The sequence below is a fragment of the Rhinichthys klamathensis genome, unplaced genomic scaffold (genome assembly GCF_029890125.1).
Source record: "Rhinichthys klamathensis goyatoka isolate OS25496 unplaced genomic scaffold, OSU_Roscu_1.1 h1tg000206l_1, whole genome shotgun sequence".
NCBI lineage: Eukaryota > Metazoa > Chordata > Actinopteri > Cypriniformes > Leuciscidae > Rhinichthys > Rhinichthys klamathensis.
In genome coordinates, this window is record NW_026606731.1 from 2,178,556 (window position 1) to 2,205,502 (window position 26,947).

Below are 26,947 nucleotides of genomic sequence, written 5' to 3' on the forward strand. Positions count from 1 at the left end.
CAGGCCACTCCCATCAGCATTATACTAGGTGACACTTCTGAGTAGAATAATCCTCTTCCTCCTTTCTTTCTTTCTTTCTTTCTTTCTTTCTTTCTTTCTTTCTTTCTTTCTTTCTTTCTTTCTTTCTTTCTTTCTTTCTTTCTTTCTTTCTTTCTTTCTTTCTTTCTTTCTTTCTTTCTTTCTTTCTTTCTTTCTTTGTTCTCTCACTCACTCACATGGTATCATTCTTAACCTTCATTCAACTTCATTCTTCATCTGGCCTACAAATTCCCATGATTGACAATGACAGATGTGAATGAATTTCTCTCAAATTATATATATATATATATATATATATACATACACACACACACATATATATATATATATATATATGTGTGTGTGTGTGTGTATATATATATATATATACACACACACACATACATGTATTTCACTATATATTTGTGTGTGTGTGTGTGTGTGTGTGTGTGTGTGTGTGTGTGTGTGTGTGTGTGTGTGTGTGTGTGTGTGTGTGTGTGTGTGTGTTTAAAAGTATTGTATGCTCACCAAGGCTGATATTTAAATTTAAAATAACTGTTGTTTTTTTTAATATATTTAATATAATATATTGCTGTGGTGTCAAAGCTGAATTTACAGCATCATTACTCCAGTCTTCAGTGTCGCGTCATGATTCTTCAGAAATCATTCTAATATGCTGATTTACTGTAGAAACTGATACATTTTTCAGGATTCTTTGATTAATGGAAAGTTCAAAAGAACAGCATTTATTTAAAATAGAAATCTTTTATAACATTATCATTGTATTTTCTGTACAAGTTCTGTACATTGTATTTTCATGCTGAAGTATTAAAAAACATTATTTTATTTTTTCTTTAAAAACCACTGACCACACACTTTTGAATGGCAGTACACACACACACACACACACACATATATATATATATATACAGTATAATGAAAAAATTAAGCCTTCACCATGACATCATAAACTATGACACATGGTGATGATAGACAAGCTTCTAGATGTAATCAAATACTAAAGATCGCAGACGAAATCTAAAAATAGTTTGTCCTCCCTCTTGATGTTTATGCTGGTTACGGCCCTGCTCCTGTGTCATGTTTAGTGCAGATCAAGAGGTTTTGTTAGTCTGATGTGGCCACAGCACTGGAGATACGCCAGCAGGCTCTTTCTTCTGTTCTTCTCCAATCTCCTCTCTTTTTAATCCTGTTCAGAGACGGAGGGGGGCAGAAGCACAATCAGCTGACCATGAACTTTCCCAGCAGCTGGATTTCAGAAGGGCCGGAAAAGACATGGAATTTGCCTTTATCAACGTGTGTGTGTGTGTGTGTTAGAGAGAGAGAGAGAGAGAGGATTGGGGGCTTGATGCAAAGGTTTGGATCCCCATCATAAGAGCACAGTGTTACTTTAATAAAAAAAAACTTCAGGGCGGGTGACAGAGTTGGACCGTGGGTGAAGAAGGGTAGAGGGGGTTGGGTGTCTCTTATTCAAGTCTCTTGCAGCCAGGAGCGCTGTTCCAGACATAGGAACAATGGGGGCAACTGAACCCGGGGGGTGGGGGGTTGGGGGGGGACTCCAGAGGGGCCGTAGCACAGGAGCAGAGATCCTGAGAAAGCAAGCTTGCATACAAGAGAAGTGAGGAGTGTCTATAACATGATATCAGAAAGGGAAAAGGCCCTGATTTAACATGGTTTGTTTGGCACCGTTGAATGTTTTGTTATAGTGTTGTTGTTATATCATTTTAGTGCATTGAGCAGTCTTGAAATGGTGGAAATGCACTGATGTATGACTATTATTGTTTCTAAGAGAATGAATCATGGATTTATTAATTATGTGTCACTTAAGATATTTTAAAAAAAAGTGTATATTTTTGTAAAGATATCTTCATTTGTGCTCCACAGAAAAAAAGCAAGTCAGGTTTGGAAAGGCAAGAGGAATTTTAATTTTGGGGTGAAATATCTCTTTAGGGAAAGTCAGTTTACATCTTTCTGGATGATTGTGACTCCTCATTCCCACAAAAGCTAGAATTATTAGTAACTTGAATGTCCTAAAAAACCCCAGTTTAGTGCATATTATCTATATATATGCAGTCATTATAATTGTTAAATCACCGATGAGAGCAGTTGCTGGAAAAGCACAGGCAGAGCCAGATATATGGTACTCGAAAAAGAGAAGAAGATGAAGTAAACTTGACATTTATGAGTCACACTGGGGATGCATCACTGCCTAACACTTCAAGATTATTTCTGATCAACTCCAAATACTCATGGATTACTTATGTAAGCTCCATCAATTATGAGATTATCACTATTTCTGGCACTGTAGGGCATTGTGTGTTGTATGTATCTAGGACAGTGGTTCCCAACCCTGTTTGTGGAGTACTGCCAGCACTGCACAGTTAGATGTCTCGCTAAACACACCTGATTCAACTCATCAGCTCATTAGTAAAGACTCCAAGACCTCAGATTGGTGTATTAAATAAGAGAGACATCGGCTGCGTCCGAAAACTTATCAGGCAATGACTTTGTAGGCAGTGTTTCCACATGAAGGTATGTCACGAAACTGATTTCAGACAGACTTCTGTGGTAGCGTAATGATCTACTACAGCAAAATAGAGCAAGCTTTGGTAATAACTAAACAAATACTTTATTACTATAATAGTAATTTCTCGCTAGAAGTGACATCAGAAGTGGAAAACGTTGGTCAAAAACATACATTTACAAAAACTGAACACAAACCACATCTTTCAGACATCTTTTATTAATTTTTTTAGCTCATCTGTCACAGAATGGGAAACACAGGATTGTGGGAAATCAATGGCAGTGAAGGATACACTATATAATACAGGATACACTAGTATAACACACCAATCCGGTCGGCCATCTGGCAGTGTTGGGCCATTTTTGTTCCGCACAGTCGGCTCTAGTCAGATGCCGTCTTGAGTTTTAAGGGACAATTCAGCATGTTGAATCCACATTGGGCCGTCGGTGAGAGAGAACTCTGATTGACTGTTCAGCTTAGCGAATGAGAGCGTGCACGAGAACAAAAGTGAAAGTGATGAAAGCGAGCAAAGAAATCAAGACGGTACAGATAGAAGGCTGTTACATTTTTACGTAATCTTACCTGGGCATTCGAATGCACGAATATTTTCATAAAAACATGAGCCAACTGGAATTAAGAAATTGATCAGTGTGATTGATATTCAAAATGGTAAGCAAGCGCTGCTTTGTTTACGGTTTGTATATCTGCAGTCCTAGTTTTTTTTTCCTTTTTGAATGATGAAAATGGACTGTTGAAACCTGCTGATATAGACAGATTTTTACTAGTAATAGTTGACCGTCACCTTTAGTCCTTTCAGTGTGTTCAAGTGCAGCTTTTTGGCCTAGACGCAGCGGAGGAGAGGGAACAACACCAATAGCTCTTTGACGTCGGCTTGGTGTGTCCCAGGCTTTAGGAGACAGGAAGTAAAGATAACATTGGATTCAGACGTAGCCATCAATGTCCGGTGTTGTACAAGTGTATGTGCAATATGCAAGTGTGGGGTCAGGGTTTTGGTTTTTTAAAGAAATGAATACTTTTATTTAGCAAGGATGCATTTAATTGGTCAAAAGTGACAGTAAAGACATTTATAATGTTACAAAGGATTTCTATTTTTGAAGTAAATGTGGTTCTTTTAAACTTTCTATGCATAAAAGAATCCAGAAAAATGTATCACAGTTTTGACCAAAAATATTAAGCTGCACAGCATTGATAATAATAAGAAATGTTTCTTGGGCACCAAATCAGCATATTAGAATGATTTCTGAAGGATCATGTGACACTGAAGACTGGAGTAATGATGCTGAAAATCCAGCTTTACATCCCAGGAATATGTAAATTACACCTTAAAATAGATTAAAATATAATTAAAATAATAAAATACAAAACAGATCAAATTGTAACAATATACAATATTACTATTTTTACTATATTTTAATCAAATAAATGCATCCTTGGTGATCATGAAACTTCTTTAAAAAATACCTACAGAAATTGTGCAACTTAATGATTTTAAACCATTTTTTATATATAATATTTACTTTTTATGTTTTAACTTCTCCTAAAGAATTCAGACCAAGATGATACATAAATAAATCACAAATGAAATCTCCAGATCTTTGAAAGAGCACTGAGCAATAAAATATTCCTTTGGGACGTGCCCCCTCACTTCGAGCAGTCATGAGGCTTCTGGGTAAGCCAAAGATTTTTCCCTCTGGCACTTCCTGTCCTGATGCCCCCCTCCCAGAGGCAGCTTTGACCTGAGCTGTTGGTGTGCCCTGATGAGACCATCTGCTTTGCTCTCTGTGGTGATCCACCTCTCTTTCTCTCTCTGTCACTCACCGGGATCCAGATCAATGCTAGGAAAATGGCGTGGGCATAAGCACTAATGCCTGGGAGCTATAGAAGTACTTTGAAATCCTGAAGTGTTTTCTATGGTAAAATCACTTGTATATGTGAATGATTCACTGTAAATTGTCAACTAACATGTTGTTTATTTGGAGTTTTTCTAAATACTCTCACTGTTTTGTTTTCACATCTGAATGGTACATTCTTCCTGGACTCGGCTGGCTGTATGTGTGTTTGTGGGATTGGCCGAACGTTAGATTTCTTTAGGTGAGAATGAGATGGTGAACAGAGAAAAACGGGCGGCTGTGATCATACGAGGATGCCATTAGCTTACAGACAATCACAATGAAAAAACCTTCCCTTTGGGAACAGAATGAGCCAAAGATGTAGAAGCAGGGATTACCGATCTGACATATTGCCACTGCTGGGAAGTTATTGTAGCAGTCATCGTTCAGACTGACATGATTCCTCTAAGTCTTGCAGGTTTTTAGTAGAATATGCAGAACCGTTCTTTCCCTCTCGACTGAGAGGCTCTTACAATGTCTTATGATAGACTTGGATTATTTGGATATAATGTGGCACCCATGTAAGATCCTTGTCGACGCCTCCCACAACGTGATCCAGTTTAAAGCCCGTTCAAAAACTGTCTCCGGATGGAAGATTCAATCAGCCATTGTGTTGCATCTCTGCCTAATATTTAAAGAGATAGTTCACCCAAAAATGACAATTCTGTCATTATTTATTCAGGTCATTCCAAACCAGTGTTATTTTTACTATTATTGATATACTATTATAGATTTAGTTCATTAGTTTTAGAAACTTTGTTGTGATTTTGTAATTTTTATTCATTTTTTTGTAAATATGTCTGTATCGTCTTTATTAATTTGTGTTTATTTGTTTTAGTTTATTTACTTTTAGTTATTTTAGTACCTTAAGTTAAACTGAACGAAAATGAGAAATGTTGCTTTGGCAACTAGCTGAAATAAAATAAGTTGAAGTTTTTTATATTATATAATAACACTGTTCCAAACCTGGTAGTAACAATATTTTCTGGGCCCTAATGTTCTAAGTATCTTATATGTTCCACATAAGAAATAAAGTCGTACAGGTTTGAACGACGTGAGAATGAGAAAATAATGATGACAGTAAATTATCCCTTTAATTGTAGAATTGCGCAACAGTGATCGGAGGCAAAAGATAATTCACATGCTAATAATCATTGTTATAGGTATTATTTGATGTCAGAAGTGTTGCGTGGGCGTTTTTGTTCTCTTGCTCAGACATGCAAAAATGTCAAGTCTCCCATTTGCATATTTCACCCCCTCTCTGTGTAGCAGTTGGAGATGGTGTGGAAAGAGAATGGCCTAGACAGAACCAGACGCACATGAAAAATGATTCCCAGTGGGATGTGGACGGCTGTTATGTGCTTATAGCTGACTGATGAACTTGATAAGGGCAAACTTGGGTTATCAGACACTTTCAGTGATATGACGAATGAAGAAATATGCCTAATACTGAAGGTTTGCCTCAGTGTAAAGTGTCACATCTTGTCTTAACACCAGATGTGATGCGATTAAAGCTCTCCATGTAAATCTGTGTTTTTGTACATGACAAGCAACCAGAGCCTGGAAATGATTTCAGTTGCTTGGTTTCTACTTCTGAAGTGTTGCAACCAAAATCCTTCTCCACATCAGATCTGCCTCCATATTGCTACCAAGGGATAAAATCTCGTCCTGTTCTATTTTGTTCTTGTTTGATCGCCTTCATTGTGACGTTTTTTTCAAGTAAAATGGCTGTTACAAACTTGCAACTTCAATTTCATGCAGACTCTAAACCTTCTGATTGGCTGTGTAACCATATTTAACAATTTTCATTTAATTGCTTTTTTTTTTTTTATCATTATATTTTTATACTTCACAATGTGATTTTTTTTTTTATCTCACAATCAATGTTGTTATTGTAGCCATTGTTTTGTCTCAAGATGCACACCAGTAATGTTTTTTTCTAAGGTACATTAATAAAAGGTCTTGAACGAAGGCCTAATCCTGGCTTAATTTAAGGCCTGTCTGTGAAACCAGGCCTAAATGTTTGGACTTGATCTCTTACATTTTTCTAGCCTGGGAAAACCCAGACAACTTCCGGCAAATTTATATTTGCTCTGAAAGTTAGTCTGGCAAAGAGCTCATTCAAGCCCATTTCCAATCCGTCGAAATCGAGGCACCAATCAGAAACGCTGGGGCGGGCTTTACACGATGACGACAGCGCTGGGATTTTGAAGCAGATTTTGTAGCCTACATTACAAAGATGAATGCCGCCGTCAAACATCACTCGTTCGAATCAGCTATCGCGTCTATTTTAAGCGGTTTGAACGTTTCCTTTTAGTTAAAAACCGAGCAAAGAACAGCACTCGGATATGTTTTTCTGCCGCTCTGCATACGTCATCTCCTTCATCGCTCTGATTGGTTTTAGGTCTATCCGCGACGTCCGTTGGTGACGCCCCTCTGGAAATGATTTGTCTATGACATTTTGCCAAACCATAACTCAGTTACAACTGAGAATGGTCTGGTTTTAACCAGGCTAACATTTTTCTGTATTTTCGGCATGAATTATACATGTAAACCCTCCCATGTATATTTTGATTATTTTTGCCTGTGCATTTCTTTAAAAGCATGATAACTGAATGTACAGTTATGGTGTTCGCTCTTTGCATCTGTAAATGCTGCTCAATCAGGCTCCCAGCACAAGGCCTGGATTAACTGGTGGGAAGCCTGCAGCGGGATCAAGGTGAGGTGGTCCTGCGCAAACAACGATCTGGGCTCGACAAATGTTTGCGTCCAGCACCACCAACATGACCTTGTTCACCCACAATTCCATCCAGAGGGAAACCGAGAAAGGCAAATTCATCTCTCTAAAAGAAGAAAAAAGGAAGGAGGTCAAATCAGGGTTCAATTACTGCTGTCTGGAAGTCAGCAACTTGAAAAATGGACAATAGAAACAGGAGAGAAGGGTAGAAATAGAGCAGTAATGTGCGGTTAGAGACAGGTTTTCCATCAGGTGCTGAGGGAGTGTTGCCTGACTTAGGGGGTGAGATAAGTCCCTGCTTAAATACCAGGTCACCATAGCAACGGTGACGTTAGGCCAAAGCCTAGGAAATGAACCAGGAAGTCCTGTCTTTGAGGAAAAGCAGGAGAGATGCATGAGGAAAGAGAGTGAGGGAGGGGCTGGATTATCTGATGGTTATCTTTCGGGCTCAGGTGAACAGCTGATGTGCAATTCAATTAGAGCCGCTCTCAAGGGGACGTTCGTGTATGTGTGAGCCGGGTGACGTTTGATGTCTCAGGATACCCCTGGTGTCATGTGATCATTCAGCTTGTATGACTGCTCATAAAAGCAAAAGAAATACACTTTCACATTCCAAATTGAAAATACAAAGTCACTTGTGCACGTTGCAAAAAAGCACATTCTTAATGTGCATCTTTGTTTTTTTTTACAGAAAGAAATCAAAAAAAAAAAAAAATTGAACATCTGTAGAACAATATAAATGTACAACATGGTTTGGGGTCAGTATGATATATATATATTTTTTTTTTTTCTTACGAAATAAATACTATTATTCAGTAAGGATGCATTAAACTGACCAAAAATCACATTAAAGACTTTAACATTGTTAAAATATTTGTATTTTAAATAAATGCTGTTCTTTTTAACTTTTTTATTCATCAAAGAATCCTGAAAAAAATGTCATGGATTCCACAAATATTAAGCAGCACATCTGTTTATAATAATAATGTTTCTTGAGTGGCAAATCAGCATATAGTGATAATTAAAATTGTCCCTTTTTTATTAACTGTTTCTGGTCTTATTGTGATCGATTCACCAATGCATGCAATTGAAAACAGTTATTTGACCTTGATGTTGATATTTTTACTATACAACAAAACACATATCTGAATTTTTACAGTGCTGATCAGCTGGTTCATGGGATGTATTGAACTTTTAATGCACTTGTGAAAACAGAGGCACACTGGAGTTGATTCGAGACGAATAACCTGTGCATACTAGTGATGTAACAGCTCTGTTTTGTTGGGGTGAAAAAGTGGATTCGATTTCCTTTCTGTTTACAGTGATTGTGCTGCTGGCTCAGTCTTTCGCATTAGCGGGGTCATTATGTAACCTGTCTGCCTCGATCAGTTCAATTCGCATTTGAGAGCATCTGTGTTTGTGTGTGCCAGCCGTACATGCGTAAAACAAACAGATTAGTGACCTCAAACAGATGCCTACTGTTGGTGTGTCCCATCAGAACCGTGAAGTGAAGTGCTTGACTTCTTAAAATATAACGATCGAATTGATCATAATCCGTCCAGTTCATGTTGTCAACCCTTAAAAGTATATTTTTAGTACTGCTGCATCTAAAAACTAGTCCTTCTTGCTTTTGACACCATGTTTAGATCTTTTATCTCTTTGACTTTGCCGAACTGGCCTCATGTTTCTCGAAATGCATGGGAATTCGATCATAATGTTATCTGGAGTGTGTCTGATGTATAAAGGGCAAACCTGCTCCTGTACCGGTTTTGTTAGAACAAATTATGCCCAAAGGTAAACGTATGTGCATCGAGAAGCAAAACAAAACTCCTCGGGGGGCCGTCAGCATGCAGACAGTATAAATCTAGAGAGAACTTCACTGGAATTCCTTCCTGCTCTTTAAAGCAGCCAAATATAAAGCCGTATGAGGTCGTTTGTCTTGAAAAGGCCTTTCAGGAGAGACAGAAATACGAACGTTTTGGAATATAAGCCAGCAAAATTAAGCCTTCATCAATCTCAAGCTCTGCTAGCAATCAAGAAATGTAGGTAATCATTAACCTGGCCCTAGCCAGATGAATTTCGCTCCGCCTAGCTTCACTCACATCCATATGGAACCTCTTCCATTGAGAGTGATTTCTCCAACCAACTTTATGGTTTAGCCAATCAGGACGCAGTGCGGGAGTTTCATAGATGTGACGTAGTGGAGAAGCGACCGTGAGACTGTTTTGATTCAGACAACAATGGCGGCTCGCATCGAGGAAACAAGCGTTAACATTGATGCTGTTAACATTGATTTCATCCGTGTTGTCCAATCTACCTAATATTGTTTCATTAAAAGAACATCAGAGAACGGCTCTTAAGGCTTTTGTTGGTGGAAACGATGTTAATAGATCAGTGCCTTCTCCCGACCGGATTCTTCAGCGTCACGGGTTGGCTTCGGTGTGAGTGGTTGAAATAGCACGTCGATAAAGATGACAGACAAGTGGCTTATCCAATCATATGCAAGGATTTTTGATAAGGCCCAGCCTTCTGAAACGCCATTTCAATGGATCGGTTCCAGATGGATGTGAGTGAAGCTAGGCGGAGCGAAATTCATCTGGCAAGGGCCAGGTTAGGTAATCATTAGCTCTTTTCCAAAAACTACTGAGCTGCCTCGTTGCCTACGGGCTACGGTCTACTTGGGCAGCTGCCTTGACTGATTTGGAGTGGTCTACAATGGTACTAAAGTAACATCATAAAAATACAAAGCACACAAATATTAGTTTTAATTACGCTAAATATTGTATATGTATATATAAATTCAACATTTCTCTTTTGCATTCATTTTTTCCCCCCACAGAGCTCATCACAGTGCGTTCTGGAATTGTCTTCTCCACAGGATACATAGAGTTTGAATTAAAATGTGTCCAAAACTAAGTATATGAGCATAATTAAGTTGCCTTTGTGTTGAGAGGGCATGTGATGCCTTAAATGCTGCCTCTGTAGGCAGCACACTGGGATTTGGAACAGAGCCATTGTGTTCATAATCATTGCGTTTATACTGCATTGAAAAGTAAACTTGGCCCTGATTCTGTATCAGTTTGTTCGGCTTTGTGTTGTGATGCTTTTTGTCAACCTATGATTTTGGCCCAGGGCTGGGAAAGTGAAGCTGCACAGGCTCCTGAATTGAAAGCGGATGGTAAATGGAAACTAACCGATGGGACACACAGAGGGCAGTGAGTGAGGACAAATGAAAACATGGCCTCCCTTTCTCTCTCTCTCTCTATTTCATTTGGACTTTCTCCCAGGGTGACTGAGTGTGTTTGGGAAGAATTAGCTCTAACCGTGTCGTGTCTGTCAGCCATCGACACATTCCACGTATTATCTTCTCTTTCCTTTACCTTCCCTTTCTGTTTCTCATATTCAGAAGTGCACTCGTAGTCTTCGTGACTCTTTGTCTTTCAGTCACGCTTTTTCTTGGTCCGTCACTTTTCTCTTTGACTCTGTCTCTCCGCCCCTCTCCTTTTGTCATACAAGGTTCTTGCAGCAATCAAGTTCTGCTTTCAAACAACAGATGGACGGTTCTCACACACCTTGTTTGTCGTTTCATCATGGCCATTAGGTTGGACTTCTTAAACTTAAAGGGATAGTTCACACAAGAATGAAAATACTGTCATTATTTACCCTCGTACAATTTTAAAACAAGTAAATGTTGCAATTTTGGAAGGGCTCTTTGTGCATAACAGCAATTCAACCTTGTACCTCAAGACCATGATTCTCAGCGGCAGACACGCCGCAGGATAGCTCTGATGTCTTAGAAAACAGAAAGAAAGATTGGTCATAAGATGTTTTAAAAAAAAAAAATCTTAATCCCTCTTCCGTTCAATTTAAACGCTGTTAGAAAGGACAATGGGTTGCATCATAGAGAGTGGGCCGTGTTTTGTATTTATCATGGACTTTGGTGTAAATGGTATTTATGGATTTACACAACTGATGAATACCCGTCCGTTGGTCTTTGCAGAGTTATTGTGGCTTCTGATGTTTTATTAATATAATCAATGAAATCATGTCTGACAGAGATGAGTTTATCAACCTCTAAACATGACTGAAACAGGTCTGAGACCACTAGTAAAAACGTTTTTATTATGTATTTGTTTCTAGGTTAATACAAATTATATGATCAGCATAATAATTTGGGTGAAATGTAATGTAAAGTGCACATTAATTATATATACGTAATTATATTAATTATATTAAGATTTAATTATAGATAATTCTATGAATTATAATTATCTTTGAATGATATGTTATGAATTATATTTCTATGTTGTTGTATAAACAAAAGTTTATAGGTGATTTTAATGATGATTTTATTATTTGATCTCTCCTCAGCTCTTTCGAGAGGTACGGATCATGAAGGGCCTCAACCACCCAAACATCGGTGAGTATTTTAGATGCTTTTGAGTAAAAAAATGTCAGTTTTCTTCATTTTATCCTTCACATGGGAAAATATTGACATCTGAGGCCTCTCAAAACACATTGACCCTCCTCTGAAGTTTTTTAGTTTATATTATCTGTATCTGTAGCAATGTTATTATTTTACTTGTATGTAATATTTATTCATATTTTGAATTGGCTTTTATTTTGATATTTTTTGTTTTTATTTTAATTTGTTGAAGTTTTAGTAGTTGAGAGCTATGTCGAAGAGAACATTTTCAGTGAAAAATGATTTAAATTATTCACTGAATTTACATTTTTAGGTTTTCCTTGAACCAATCATACAACAACCTGCGCTTATTCTCTGTTGCTCAATGCACTTATTACCATGTTTTTAGACTGTACCCAGTGATATGATCAGATTTTTTTCTCTCATCTACAGTTCAGCTCTTTGAAGTGATTGAGACAGAAAAAACGCTTTACCTTGTGATGGAATACGCCAGTGGAGGTATGATTCCTCCCTGTTTCAACATACACACATGCTTCCTACATAATTGTGTTAATCCGGAAAAATAGTAATAATGTAATAATAGTAATAATATTTTTGCTTCCTCTTTATTTCTTTTTTTTTCTGTGTGTACCATCAAGTGTTGATGAGTTTTTACATGAATAGTCACACGTCTCCAGTTTTAATTCATGCTCACACGCAAACATGCATGTGTACGACTGTCGCATCAGATGCACGGGCTCTTCTAAAGGTTTCATGTGCATTCACTGAAGCCAGGCCCACACAGCTCAGCAATTAGAGCTGCTAGTAAAGATGTTCATAGTCAAATCAGGCTTATTTTAACTTTAGCCCATCCTATTCGTGGCGCTTGAATCGGCTGCTCTCTTAATGAATCTCACGTTTCCACTCCTAATCTATCTGATGAGGCTGATGCACGTGCGAGCGCGTGGAGAATCATGTACAGCGATACAGCTTATACTACACATTGGCAATCTGCCTTTTCTATTTCCTTCCCGTTTCACATCTCAGTGGAAGCTTAATCATTATCCGGAATGAAACTGAGTATTAAGTTACTTACTTCGTTAATATAGAAATTCCCAATTGATTGTTCATAATTTATCTAAATGAGTTATATAAGTGACCTCCATTACCTCTCCAATGTGTGTTTACCTTAATCTTTACCCATACTTCTATGTAGTTTTATGTAGGAATGTGCAATATATCTGTACCAAATAGATTATCGTCCGATATTAAAGATATGTAATACTCACTTAAATTTGTTTTAATGATTTAATTGAATTTATTATTAAATTAATTTATTGATTTAATAACTGTTAAATTCAATCTTTAGCAAATCTCAAAATAAATCTCCATTTTTCATACTGTACACTATAATGTTGATTTTAGATTCATTTTAATTTAATTTTGGACTATATAGTGTAGAATTTTATTATTGGCTGTTTACCAGTTATCAGTCATTTTAAGATTTTATTTCAATAATTTCCCTGAGGAAGAATCATTTTGGCTGCTATTTTTTATCATGTTTTAGTTTTACTCAAATGTTTCTTCTGCGATAGGTGAAGTATTTGACTACCTCGTATCCCATGGGAGAATGAAGGAAAAGGAGGCACGTGGTAAATTCCGGCAGGTGAGAAATATCATAAATAAATTCTATGAATCTATATCTATAAATCTGGAAACTTGTTTACCTTAGAAAATACAGCTTGGTTTTGCTCCTCTCAGATTTGTATTTTATCTGTTTCGAATTTGTTAAAGATGCTGTAAACGCTTATACTCATGAAAATGTAGCAGTTTTGTATAACTTCCTGTTAATGTCAGTGTTTCCCTTTCAGATTGTGTCTGCGGTTCATTACTGTCATCAGAAGAATATTGTTCACAGGGACTTGAAGGTTATATTTCTTTCTCATGACTTATACATCCTTTTATTACCTCTGGAGCTCTCATAAAAGAGTAAAGGCCTTACAGCTCCACACTTTGCTCCCTTTTTAAAATACCCCCAAAGCATAAAACTATTAAATTCCTGCTCATGGTCATATACCCCATCCCATCTTATACCTCACTCAGGCGGAAAACCTCCTGCTTGATGCAGACTCCAACATCAAGATTGCTGACTTTGGCTTCAGTAATGAATTTACGCTGGGCAGTAAACTGGACACTTTCTGCGGCAGCCCCCCCTACGCCGCCCCAGAGCTCTTTCAGGGGAAGAAGTATGACGGGCCAGAGGTGGATATTTGGAGTCTGGGGGTTATTCTCTATACGCTGGTCAGTGGATCACTGCCCTTTGATGGACAGAACCTCAAGGTAAACTAGAAAAATTGCATTTCCTGCGGAACATGCGTGTGAATGCTTAAAATGCTTAACTGAAATGCACAAACTGCAAAACAGAGCAAAAATGCAAAAAAAAAAGCTTAATTCAAATGCATTAATAAGCTGAAATGCGAAAGAAGATCCAAAAAATTTTAGAAAACTAAAGAGTTTAATTAGAGAGGTAGAGAAGTAGACACAGAGGTAAATAAATAAAGGGGTAGAGAAAGAGACAGAGGTAGAGAAGTAAAGGAGTACAAAAAAGAAAGGTATAGATAGATAGATAGATAGATAGATAGATAGATAGATAGATAGATAGATAGATAGATAGATAGATAGATAGATAGATAGATAGATAGATAGATAGATAGATAGATAGATAGATAGATAGATAGATAGATAGATAATTTGGACACAGAAAGTCAAATAGTTAGACAGGCAGATAGATAGAAGAGGATAAAAGGAGAAGAAGAGATTAGGAAAGGAGAGGAGAAGAGGAGGACAGGAGGAGTAGAGGATGGAAGGAGGAGAAGAGGAGGGAAGAGGGAGGGAGAACAGGAGAAGCAGAAGCATAAATGCAACAAAAACATTAAAGTTCCTTCAGAAAAGAGCTCAGTGACTGTCCACCAATCAGAACACAGGACCAATTATGTGTGTGCGCGTGTGTCTCCCTTTGAACTGTGCTAATCAACATCACCTGGGCAACCAGCTTTCCTATTTAGACAAAGGCCAAAATCGCTGATACTTGGCCTCGAACAAACCTCCCTAGAGACAAAACTATAGGTTGTATCGGCGAAATGACCTGACCATGAGCGAGACAAGGCCTTTGCGAACGATGTGATGTATTTTTTGTGTGGATAGAGTTGAAAAAAGGGACCACTTTGGCGAGTTGAAAAACTGGTCCGTAATGCTCTGGGGTCTCATTTATAAAACTATGCGTAGGATCCTTACTAAAAGTGTACGTGCGTCCGAAAGCCAAAAATGGCGTACGCAAACAAATATTCTGACTTATAAAACCGTGCGTACGCCAGAACCTGCGCAGAATTCACTTTATAAATCCCAGTCAGCGGAAGATTGTGCGCACATGCGTCTCCTCCCCGAAATAACCATATATGGAGATTATAACGCCTAGTTTTACTATGCATATCCTCATCTGCATATCATTTGCATATGATTATTCATCCACGTGATAACATGTTTAACGGTACAAGACATTTGGAAAATATGAAATACGGATGTGCCGTCACATTAGTTAGGCTACATTAATAAAAAATAATTTAGTAGCCTATATCCTTGCCTTGTTTGCATGCCCGAAGAGTTAAAATTGTGGCCAGGCCAGCGATTTAAAAATTATTTTTTACGATTAGTTTTCAAGCTGGCTCACTCTAGCGGATGACATCACGTGCTCTAGCTCTGAACAGTCTGTCTCATCCGCACTTAAATGTTAAAAAAAATGCACAAAAAGCTTATTGGTTTAAAAATTATAAAAGGTATAAAAAAGAAAAATAATAGCACACAAGTCCTTGAAAAGCTGAACATTTTCATACTTGAATGGTTTTTGTAGCACAAAGTAGAGAGGAGTTGAAAGCGACCACGGAAGAATACGGAATAATAACAATAAAGGTTTTGATTTCAAGAGTGTGAATGCTGGAAGCATTCACACTAATTACAAAGTATGAAACGAAAGAAAGAAAGGCAAGAAATGTCAAAAATACAATGGAACAACCATGTTTATCTGGATTTTTGTTTTAATATTTGAAACGGTGATAGGTAGGAACGAATGCCCCATTATTAAAATTGAGGCTGATGTAGATAAGCTAATAATTATTTTTGTAGTATGGCTGATAATCAATAAATGTCAACATTCTGCACTTTTCTGTGTAAATAAATAAATAAATAAAGCACTAAAAGCTAAAATCATTTTAAATGCTACAAGTGAATTTAAGCATCACAACAAAATATTAATGTACAGTTTAAAAATGGATAATTTGAGATTTGCTTAAGATAACGTTTAAGAGATTAACTTTAAGTGAGCATTAGATGACGACAAAAACAATTTGATACAATATCAACCATTATGATAAATAAAAATCTGTAATGTCCTGTTATTATGCATTATTTATTGATTTTCAGTGTTTGTAAACACTATGATAGTTTTGGTCAATAAAATATCACTAAGTGCTGCACATATTGTCTATATTTTGGTAGAAAATGTGATTGGTCGATGCTATGATAATTATTCAGGAAAAAATAATTTGACTACATTAAATATGTGCCACAGTGTGTTTCAACTTCAATTTTAAAGACATGTTTGTTTACTTTTGTAACAAACTTTTTAATAATATGTCTAATCACCGCTAATATTTAATGTAAAATCTCTTTTGTGTCATTTCCAAACAGTTTTTTTGGCGACATTTTCTAAGGCGCCTCACGTGCAGCAAGTGCTCTTATGAAATGCTTTGCTCTCAAGTAATGTAGGTCAAGTGAGCTGTGATTGTTTCTCTGTGCCGTGGGGGTGATTCGGTGGCTGACTGGTTCAGAATAAGATTAGGTGTTGAATAGAAGTCTGTGTTGTTCCCTCAGGAGCTGCGTGAGCGTGTGTTGAGGGGGAAATACCGGGTGCCATTCTACATGTCTACCGACTGTGAGGGCATCCTGCGCCGGTTTCTTGTGCTCAACCCCACCAAGCGCTGCACCCTGGAGGTGAGGAGGAGCAACTGTGACCCGCAGTCGACCAACACAGCTGATAACGCGTCTTATTGAGTTTACATAGATCTTGTGGTCTTTGCCTCACTCTATCTGATTTTCGGTTCTTCCCTTTCAGCAAATCATGAAGGATAAGTGGATGAATGTCGGTTATGAAAGCGATGAGCTGAAGCCTCATATAGAGCCGGTGGAGGATTATAATGACACCAGCCGTATAGGTAAGGAATGACTATTAACACTTTTGGGAACCAGTATATAAACATCCTTTAAAATAAGATTTTGCACAATTTTGCTTGTAAATTCATCTGGTTTTCAAACAGTATACTTTGATTTAAGTAATAAATCAAGATATATTTTATTATTTTACCCCATTGCTAAATCGTTTTTCTTTTTTCTATAAATAATATATGATTAAAGTTTTAAACTGTAGTATATTAATTTTTTTCTTTTTCATACATCATTTGCGAATTGATTTAGAGTCGGTATGATGTTCTAATGCTTTCGAAAGAAGTCTCTTGTGCTTACCAAAGCTTTATTTAATCAAAAATACTGTAAAACAGTAATATTGTGAAAAATTATTTCATATGTTTTCTATTTGAATATATTTTTTAAAAAGTTATTTATTCCTGTGATGGCAAATCTGAATTTTAGCAGCCATTACTCCAGTGTTCAGTGTCACATGATCCTTCAAAAATCATTCTAAGAAATCTTTTATAACAATTTAAAAATTGTATGTATCCTTGTAGTATTTGCTTTGCTTTGGTTTTCAAAGGAAAATTTATCTTGTTTTTAAGATGATTATTATTGTTTTTAAATGAAACAAGACAGATTACTGATTAAAAAGTAAAAACTTAAAAAATTAAACGTTTTTTTTCCGTTGTAGTAACCAGAACGTAATTTTAAATCTTGCTAACAAGACACTTGAACCCAGATTTCTCAAAGTGTGGCTAAAATCGTCTGCTAAATGGCTACTTGCTTATTTACTTATATGATTTTTTTTCTCTCTCTGTTCATACAGATGTAATGGTAGGGATGGGTTACTCCCGTGATGAAATCAAAGATGCCCTGACCACACAGAAGTACAATGAGATATTTGCCACCTATCTGCTGCTAAGTCGCAAGAATGAGGTGAGATAGGAATTGCCACTGACCCGAGAGCAGCCTGTGCGCTATCCTATAAGTGTGTGATATCTCATATGTTTCCCATATAGGATGGCATGGAGTCACGGTCAAGCAGCAATTTGTCTCTAGCACGGGTGAGGCCCAGTCCCATCACGAATGGCACCAGCAAACACACCTCCACCTCCAGCTCCACCTCTGCCTCCAGTCACACTAAACCCCAGCGCAGTGCCTCCACCTACCACCGCCAGAGGAGGCACAGTGACTTCTGTGAGTCCCTACACTTCTCAAGGATAATTTCATATTTATAAATGGCCTAGATCAGAGGTTTTCACAGGTGATCCATGATAGTATTGCTGGGGTGGTCTGCCAGTTATAGTTTTTGATATTATATAGCTTAATTATAATTAACTATGTAATAGTAGTATAATTCTTATTATGAACTATCTTTATAATTGTGTTTATATGTTTGTCAGGTGGGCCATCAGTGCCAGTAACCCACCCCAAGCGCAGCCCCACCAGTACAGGCGAGGGGGATCTAAAAGAGGAACGTCTGCCCTCACGGAAGGCCAGCTGCAGTGTGGTGGGCAGTCGTAGCATCCCCCCGTCGAGCCCCATGGTCAGCACAGCCAACAACCCCAACAAGGCCGAGATCCCTGACCGCCGCAAGGACATCAACACAACAACGGTAATCAAGCACAGGAAATCACGCACATACGGTTACAGGAAATATTCATTGAAATATATATATTTTTTAATTGATTGTCTTAGGGCGTGTGTTCTAGATTCCAGGTCTTTTGAAGCTATTTGATAGATTTATGTGAGGAACGGACTGAAATTTAATCCGTTAACCTTGCTTGCAGCCATGGTCACCATTCACTTTCATTCTATGGAAAAGGGAAGCTGGACCTGCTATAAATAACTCCTTTTGTGTTCCAAGGAAGAAAGAAAATCATGCCGTTTTGAAAGACATAAGTAAATAATGACGGAATTTCTCATTTTTGGATGCTCATTTCCTTTAATAGAGAAGAAAATATAAATCATCCTGATGACAATTCAAGTGCCGCCCATTAAAATGTTGCATAACTTTTTTTCCCCCTGGGATGTAACGGCACATGTTCAGATTCATTATCGGCATTCTCAGGTCATAAATTGATGTTCCCTTATATGCAAAACAACTTGTTCCTAAAATGTTCCGATGGACAAAATGCATGAATTTCTGAGGACAGCTGTGTCAGAAATGCTGGTTATATTTAGATAGCCTTAGTGACAAACTATGTCTGTGTTAATTTCCATCTTTTTTGGTTTTCAATGCTTTCTCTTTCACGTTTTAGAACAACATCCCTGCCAGTGCCATGACCCGTAGGAACACTTATGTATGTACGGACCGTACCAGCACTGACAGACACACCTTACTACAGAATGGGAAAGAGAACAGGTAAACCTGTCTCTGTGTCTCTGTTTTTTATGTGTATTGAAGTTTTATAATTGATGTCCATGTTAAAGCTGAAACATTTTTTTCCTGTGAGCTTGTTTATTGAGATGGATTTGGTCTGTTATGCTTCAGCAGTGGCAGATGGTGGCTGCTTAGCTGTCCTTCTCTCACTCTCCTCTCTTTTTTCCCCCTCTTTGGGGGAGGTCCAAAGACTGGGTGTCATGTGACTTAAAGAGAATGAGAGGAGGCATGTGGATTGTCTGGGTCACAAGGCTGCTTGACTGGTTGACCTAAAGAAGCCTAACTCCCCCGAACCCAGCCAGTACAGTACATGTGTCTACACACGCAAAAACACCATCACCATAATTGACAAATACATAGTCTGAAATCTGAGACCACCTGGGAAATAATTTTTTATACTTTAAAAATGGTATTATAAGCAAAACAATTTGATTAAAATGGAATTGATATTAATATTTTATGTTTGATGTCACAAATTAGCTTTTTTGATTAGTTACTTTAAAAATAATACTTGAATATATATATTTTTATTTTACAGTTTAAAATAAACATTTAATTTTAAATCCCAGACTAGTCTTACATTTTTTGGACCCCATGCACACATCCAGCCATGCTGTTTCAAACCCCTTCATCATGCTAATTTTTCTGCCCAGCACCGCTATTAATGACTGCAGTGTGGCTGACCAAGGGAAGCTAATATGTGAGACCCTGTTATAGGAAATCCTGTGTGTGTGTGTGTGTGTGTAAGGTCCATCAACGCAGGGTTATTTAGAGCGTTAAGTGAAGTGGCCCCAGGCGAGTGGGCAGAATGAGGCAGCATGTGAGATCTGTTAGATCTATGCCAAAACTGAGCGAGATGGAGGGGTCAGAGGCAGTCCGATGCCAAGAGATGCACGTCAGCAAAGTGAACCCATCTGAACGAGAGATCATTAGTGCTGGTTGCTATGGAAAGCATCACGATTCCTATTGCTCATCAAAAGGAGAGTTGTGCTACTGTGATCAGACAACATCAGGTTTAAACAGCAATCAAGTAGTCCCTGGTAACCACCTAACAACTGCATAGCAACGCCTTGGTAACACCCAGAACACTATAGAAACTGCATAGTAACACCCTAGTAACAAGCCAGAATACCGTAGCTAGCAGCTGCATAGAAACACCCTAGTAACCACCCAGAACACCACAGCAATTGTATGGCAACACCTTAGTAACCACCTAGAACACTCTTCCATTGCACAGCATCATGTTATCCACTATTAAGTACACCTCAGTAATGCCAGTAGAATTGTGAGTTTTTAATAATCTTTTCATCTTGCACTCCTTTTCTCTCTTTGATGTTTGACTTTCTGTCCTTTGTCCTGGGTTTTGACTGGTTTGACAAACAGAAAATAGAGAGATTTGTCTCGACCTTTTCTCTGCGTTGAGATGTGCGGTCGAGTGCAAGCTTTTTTCCGCTTCCGCTTTAAGGGTTCTGTTTTAATTTGCCTAAAGTGGCTGTTTCTGAGATGGGAATAAGTACACAAGAGAGCTCATGCCTCAGTGACTCAGCAGCATCCTGCCTCACATTTACACTCAGCTAAACCCAACGAGAGCGGCCTCTTCAAGTGTCGAGGTCTGATGTCTGTCTAATCGCATCGCTATAGAGCTGTTACTGTGGTACGTTTTGGACTTTGTCTAATGGATTAAGTTCTGCCACCAAAGTAGCCTCCAGTTAGAGCCACTATGACTGCTAATGAGTGGGAACAATGAACGTACAGCACAGCAGCCATATTTAAATCCAGATTTTTTGCATTTTCTGGAGAAGTCTTTGCCTGTGCAAAACTCATTTTGCTAATGTGTTATAAAAATCTTTATATCTGATTCTGATCAAAATCTGATTTTGATCAATAACTTATAAACCTTTAAAGAAAGACCTACTGTGAGCTGCAAAGTTGTTAATGGATGGTATATCCTTTTATTGAAGCCATCATCCTGCATTATTTCAACTATTTTTTTTTATTATAAAAAATACTTTCGGAACCAAGGGCGCTGAAAAAGTGAGTGGGATCTGTTTAACTTTATTATTATGCCATTGATTAAATGGTTGTTAACATTTTGCTAAGCCATTGCTATGCTGTTGCTCATGTGCTCTGGGTGGTTGTTAGCATGCTGCTATGGTTGTTCTTAATGGATATCATTCTTGTCCGGAGCAAAAGAGATGCTGGTTATGTGGCAAACTTTTTTTTTGTTGCTTTTCATCCATGTTTTCTTGTCTTTTTCCTCAGCTCCTTGTCACATCGATTACCTCCAGCCTCCCCATCCACCCACAGCATCTCCGGGGCCGGGGCCTCCGGCTCCACATCTTCAGAACGCTCTCGGCTTACGAGGGGATCCACCATCCGCAGCACCTTCCACGGTGGCCAGCTAAGGGACCACCGGCCTCCCACCCACGCACCCCCCACCTCACCCACCCTCTCCCATGAAGCCAGCCCTCTGCCACACTCCCGTAGCCGTGCCACCACAAACTTGTTCTCTAAGCTGACCTCAAAACTTACCCGCAGGTAAGAGGAGAGCGACGGTTTCATCTTGTAAACCAGAATGACTTTGTGAGAGTAAACATTTGTTGATTATAGATAAAAATAGATCCACATAAAATCAAGTTCCAAATCATTAGTTTACTCTTCCCAAATCTTCTATGAACTATAACTATAAGAAAAACTATAACAATAACTATAAACATTAGCATTCACACCAAGAACAATAACTATAAACATAACTAAAATGATAACTATATTAGTATTCATACCAACGGACCAGCTATATACCAACTAAAAACATAACAGTAATGATAACATGAACGATAACTATAAACATAACTATAAAGAGAACTATATTACCTTTCAAACCAAGAGCAACAACTATAAACAACTAAAATGATAACTATATTAGTATTCATACCAACGGACTAAGTATAAACATAACGGTAACATGAACATTAACTATAAAGAACAGCGTAGACACTAACGAACAAAAAAGATATAGATAACTATAACAAAAACAATATTAGTGTTCACCCCAAGAACAATAACTATAAACATAATTATAGCGATAATTATATTAGTCTCCTTACCAAAGGACGATAATAATAAAGATAACTACAGCGAGAAATATATTAGTTTTCACACCAAGAACGATAACTAAGGGTCCACACCAACAGACGATAATTATAACGATAACTATTTTAGCATCCACACCAAAGACAAATAGCTTTAAAAACAACTATAATGATAACTACCGGTATATTGGAGTCCACATAATGTTCTGTTCATTTATAAGCGTGCTGCATTTATGTTGTTTACCTTTTTAAGTGCTCAAACTTAATGTCAGGGTGGATTCTGATTGAATGTCAATGTTTTTATTAATCATTGGCTGAAAAAATTATTCTGAAAGCGAATACAATGATATTGTTATAATACAATGACTTTGTTGTTATCATTGTATATGTGGTGTGGACCTATTCTCACAAAATTCAAACTTTTAAAACTTTTAGTTATCGTCCTTGGATGTGAATTTCTCTTTAGCCGGACAAGATCAAAAATGACATGGGCTCCATCGCTAGAGCCAATTAGTTTACAAAGTCATCTTTCATTTGGTTTGGTGCCCATATTCCCGTGGAATATGAGGAGGTAATGTTGTTAGATACGGGAGCGTTTGAAGTCCGTAATGTGATTGAGATGTTCAGTAGAAAGTAGGAACGCTGATGGGGCGCTTTGCTCTTCAGCATCCTCAGTTGAATTGTTTATGTGCCTGTCTGGGCCAAAAGCCAGAAAGAACGACTTTTGCAGAGATACGCAACTAGAAGCTCTTTATTAGATTAGAGCAACACTTCCATCTCTTAGATTAGATTAAGCACCTATCTAGGATGACATCCAATGGATAAAGTCCTTTTTCCGCATAAGTTTGCATATGTACTCTCTGCATTAACTCTTCCTCAAGCCTCCTGTGTTATTAACCGACAGTTTCAGGCGCCTGCTCCTCCTCGTGTCTCTATCTCTTGGTCTCGGCTGTTGTTGGGTGCTCAGTGTTTCTGTTTTGTTTATTTGTTTCTTTGCCTTTTTTTCCCTTGCTGCAATCTTATTTCTCTCTCGATCTCCCTGTTCCCCTCCTTCTTTCTGTCTATCACACTGTCCTTTTCTCTTTTTCCTTCCCCTCATCAACTCTTAGGGTCAATCTTGACCCCTCTAAGCGCCAGAGCTCAAACAAGTCAGTCTCGGGCTGCACTCTGCCACAGGGATCAAAAACAGTTAGTAAGTTTTCTTCCTGTTTGTGGCCTTGTTCCATCTCTCAGTCTGTCAAAATACTCAGTCTCACCGCTCTCTTTGGCACCCGTGTTGGCGCTGGGTGTCAGAGCACCTCTTTGAGCTTTCAGAGATAATTCAAAATTTTTATTCTGTCATCATTGACTCACCCTTGTTGTGTCCAAACCTGCATGGTTTTGTGCGATGTGGGATGTTGAGAGCTGTCGGGCTACAAAAAGCAGCAGAAAAGTCGAATATTCCTTGTTTGCCACAGTTGGGTTCCGGAAGTAAAAATCTGATTTATGTTTTCCATAGGGCAATTTGAATTGATTTTGAATGATAACTTACTCTCAGAAAAATGGAACAAAAGCTATCACTGGGACGGTACCCTTTAAATAGGTTCCAATATGTACCATTTAGGTTCTAAGATGTACAATTTTGGTACCAATATGTACATTTTGAGGTACTAATATGCACTCTTTGGGTACAAAGGTGTACCTTTTGAAAGGATACCAGGCCAGTGACAGCTTTTGTACCTTTTTTTCTGAGAGTGTATAAACCTTTAAATAAACCAGAGTTTCAGGGTTGTTAATCGATAGTGTATGGTTTTGTTGAATCCATTAATCCACATTAATTCAACATATTTTTTTAATAATTGTGTTTAACAGCCGAATTCCTGGTACCATTGATTCTGCAAAGATAATTATATATTAATCAATAGTTTTATATTTATCCATCATTTTAATTTGATTGTCATTCGCAATGCTTCATGGGATTGTAGTTCTTTCCCTCATTTTACCTATTTAGCTGGTTGGTTTAATTCATGGCTTCTTACTCTTCAACAAAGAACTTTTACAAAGAACCGTTACACTCTATTGCAAGTCTTCTGAAGTCATAACTTAATTCACTGAAAATCATCCTTTTTGCTGTGGCTCTTAAATCGGATTCATTTTAAATATGGCATGGTATGGCACAACATGTATGAATCAAATAAGTTTTTAAAGCAACAGCAAAGGGGGAAGACTTGCGTACAAATCGTATGGGCCAAATTCATGCTTCTTTATTTGTCATTTCCACAACATGACAGCCCCAATTTGGGTATTATGCCAAATATTTTGGTTCTGAAGAGAAGAACAGAATTATACATGTTTGGAATGGCACTAGGGTAAGCAAATGTTTTAAGTTTTGACAGAATTTTTTTGGGTGAACCAACACTATTTTGATTATTATTGTCAATGCATTTTGTAAAACTGCATTTTTTGCGGATATGTTTTAATATTTGAGAATGTGCTTTCTTTGTTTGATGCTCAAGAGGTCTTTTACACCATAGCTCCATCCATCTATCACTTTTTTCATGCACTCATTCATGCATTTCTCTCACCTTTTACTAACTTATTCACAGGAATGGCATTTAGCTTGGCCTGAAGAACACTGTGCCTTATTAGATTTCTCGTGATTCTTAACGGAATTAAAAATGCTTTGTAAAACAATTTCATCTGGACTCTACTATCACAAAAGCCTAATTTCGGAAAAGGCAGAGCCAAGCAAGGGGTTCCTCTCTCCACTTCAGACCCACATTAGTTATGTAACTTGTATTTTATCCTCTCATGTCAAATCCCAATCACCGTTGGCCAAGCTCATTTGCCTCCCCTGCTTATCACATGATATTTTTTTCTGTCCAGATATGGTTTATTCACACCCAACAGAGAGCCCTCCATTTTCACTGTAATGTTTGAGGAAGATGGCTGTGTACTGTCCCTTTAAGAGGGAATACACTGGCCCACCTCATTTGCTACATTATGTGAATGGAAAGTTTCACAAGTGTTCATGAAAGCAGCCTTGAACCGTAGCGCCCTCATGTGGACATCAGCCAACTAGCACTTTCTTTGTTTAGAGCTAATAATAACTACTAATGTCTCATGTAGAATATTAGATTAATAAACTCAAAGGCAAATAACCACACACAAGAAATTGGTTTGAGATGGTGTTATTAAGGATACAATTGTGAATGTTTCTTTAAATTGTGTTACACTGACATGAAGCAACGTGTGACGATGTCTCAAAAACATAATTAATATATTCTATAAGAAAATACATAATCCTACCATATAAAATCCATCACTGCCGTCAGTTTCTTTTGTTCTCAGTAGTGATATTTGTGGATTGATTGAAGGTGACGTCAGTGTAACGGTGCACGTCTGTGATTGGTTGTTTGTGGAGGGCGGAATAAACTGTGATAATCGCCGCTCTATTGGCTAATTGATTCCTAACATGAACCATTTTTGTCTTCTTCTTGAGGGTCACAGACGAACCTGAGAGAGTCAGCAGATCTCCGGTCACAAGGTGAGTGTTTCCATATTCTTTTTTATACACATATTTGACTGAGGAAGTAGCATAAAAGTTGTCCGTCTCCAAATGCTGGGCCATTTTCTTCATTTCAGAAAACAAGCAAGCAACTCAAACAGAAGACAGACACAAAATAGGTAGAGGAAATTGAAAAATAATAGCACAAAGAATATCTAGATAAATGAACAAATGTTATTTGCTCGGTAAAAAAAAAATGTTAAAACGTCCTCACATACTATTTTAACTCTGTTACTTCTCCTTAGCTACAGATACAGCTACAAAAAGTCAGGCTAAAAAACACAGGTAATTTCTAGCATGTGCTGCGTGCCATGTCAGATCAGACTGATCAGAATGTGACTGCTTTTTGTTAATTATATAGAACTGTGTGTACTGTACTATGTGCATCAAATCTAGCTTAGATATATGTAGAGTTTCCTTAGATACGTACTTGTCCTTCCCTTTACCTTTTCCATATTCACAATCACAATATAATATTCATTGACAGTGGTTGGCTATTGCATTTCGAAAGTCACATTTCCGTTTTTTTAAACATGGATGTTTGAATGACATTTTTTATTTTCTGTGCTAATAGTGATCAGCTAATTTCAATATATATTGCTGGTAAAAGTTGAATCTATTTGGAATGCAGTTTACATTCGTTTCAGATTTACATTGAGGGATAATGTGTATGAGACTTATGAAGTGCATGACACAGGTGATGTTTGGCTGCACAGGTTGTACTGATTTCAGAATACACATAGTGCTCTACCTATACAGTTTTTTTCTATACTTTGCCTGATTTGTATGTTATTATATTTTATTTCTATATTTGTATGTGCCTGAATGTTTTTTTACTCTACCGTTCAAAGGTTTGGGTTTAGTAGGATTTTTTTTAAAGAAATTAAGACTTTTATTCAGTGAGGATGCATTAAAGGGTTAGTTCACCCAAAAATGACAATCTTGTCATTAATTACCCTCATCTTCAGAACACAAATGAAGATATTTTTGATGAAATCCGAGAGGTTTCTGAACCAGCCATAGGCAGCAATGTCATTGCAACTTTCAAGACCCAGAAAGGTAGTAAAGACAT

At 37.7% G+C, this 26,947-nt stretch overlaps 1 protein-coding gene across 10 annotated transcripts in view; it reads left to right on the forward strand.

Annotated features, from left to right (window-relative positions):
- mark4b (MAP/microtubule affinity-regulating kinase 4b) overlaps positions 1 to 26,947 on the forward strand; it is a 43,911-nt gene that overhangs the window by 12,754 nt on the left and 4,210 nt on the right. The window contains exons 4-19 of one of the 10 annotated variants that reach the window (XM_056263397.1): positions 11,579 to 11,627; positions 12,066 to 12,131; positions 13,208 to 13,278; positions 13,484 to 13,540; positions 13,716 to 13,952; positions 16,539 to 16,658; positions 16,780 to 16,879; positions 17,680 to 17,789; positions 17,873 to 18,050; positions 18,257 to 18,468; positions 19,115 to 19,218; positions 21,499 to 21,774; positions 23,438 to 23,520; positions 25,818 to 25,854; positions 25,953 to 25,994; positions 26,121 to 26,160. In XM_056263397.1, coding sequence (XP_056119372.1) covers positions 11,579 to 11,627; positions 12,066 to 12,131; positions 13,208 to 13,278; positions 13,484 to 13,540; positions 13,716 to 13,952; positions 16,539 to 16,658; positions 16,780 to 16,879; positions 17,680 to 17,789; positions 17,873 to 18,050; positions 18,257 to 18,468; positions 19,115 to 19,218; positions 21,499 to 21,774; positions 23,438 to 23,520; positions 25,818 to 25,854; positions 25,953 to 25,994; positions 26,121 to 26,151 — 1,773 coding nt within the window. In that variant the 3' untranslated portion in view covers positions 26,152 to 26,160. Of the gene's footprint in view, positions 1 to 11,578; positions 11,628 to 12,065; positions 12,132 to 13,207; positions 13,279 to 13,483; positions 13,541 to 13,715; positions 13,953 to 16,538; positions 16,659 to 16,779; positions 16,880 to 17,679; positions 17,790 to 17,872; positions 18,051 to 18,256; positions 18,469 to 19,114; positions 19,219 to 21,498; positions 21,775 to 23,437; positions 23,521 to 25,809; positions 25,855 to 25,952; positions 25,995 to 26,120; positions 26,161 to 26,947 lie in introns of those variants that run through there. The other 9 variants (XM_056263392.1, XM_056263393.1, XM_056263399.1 and 6 more) reach the window with 9 other exon arrangements.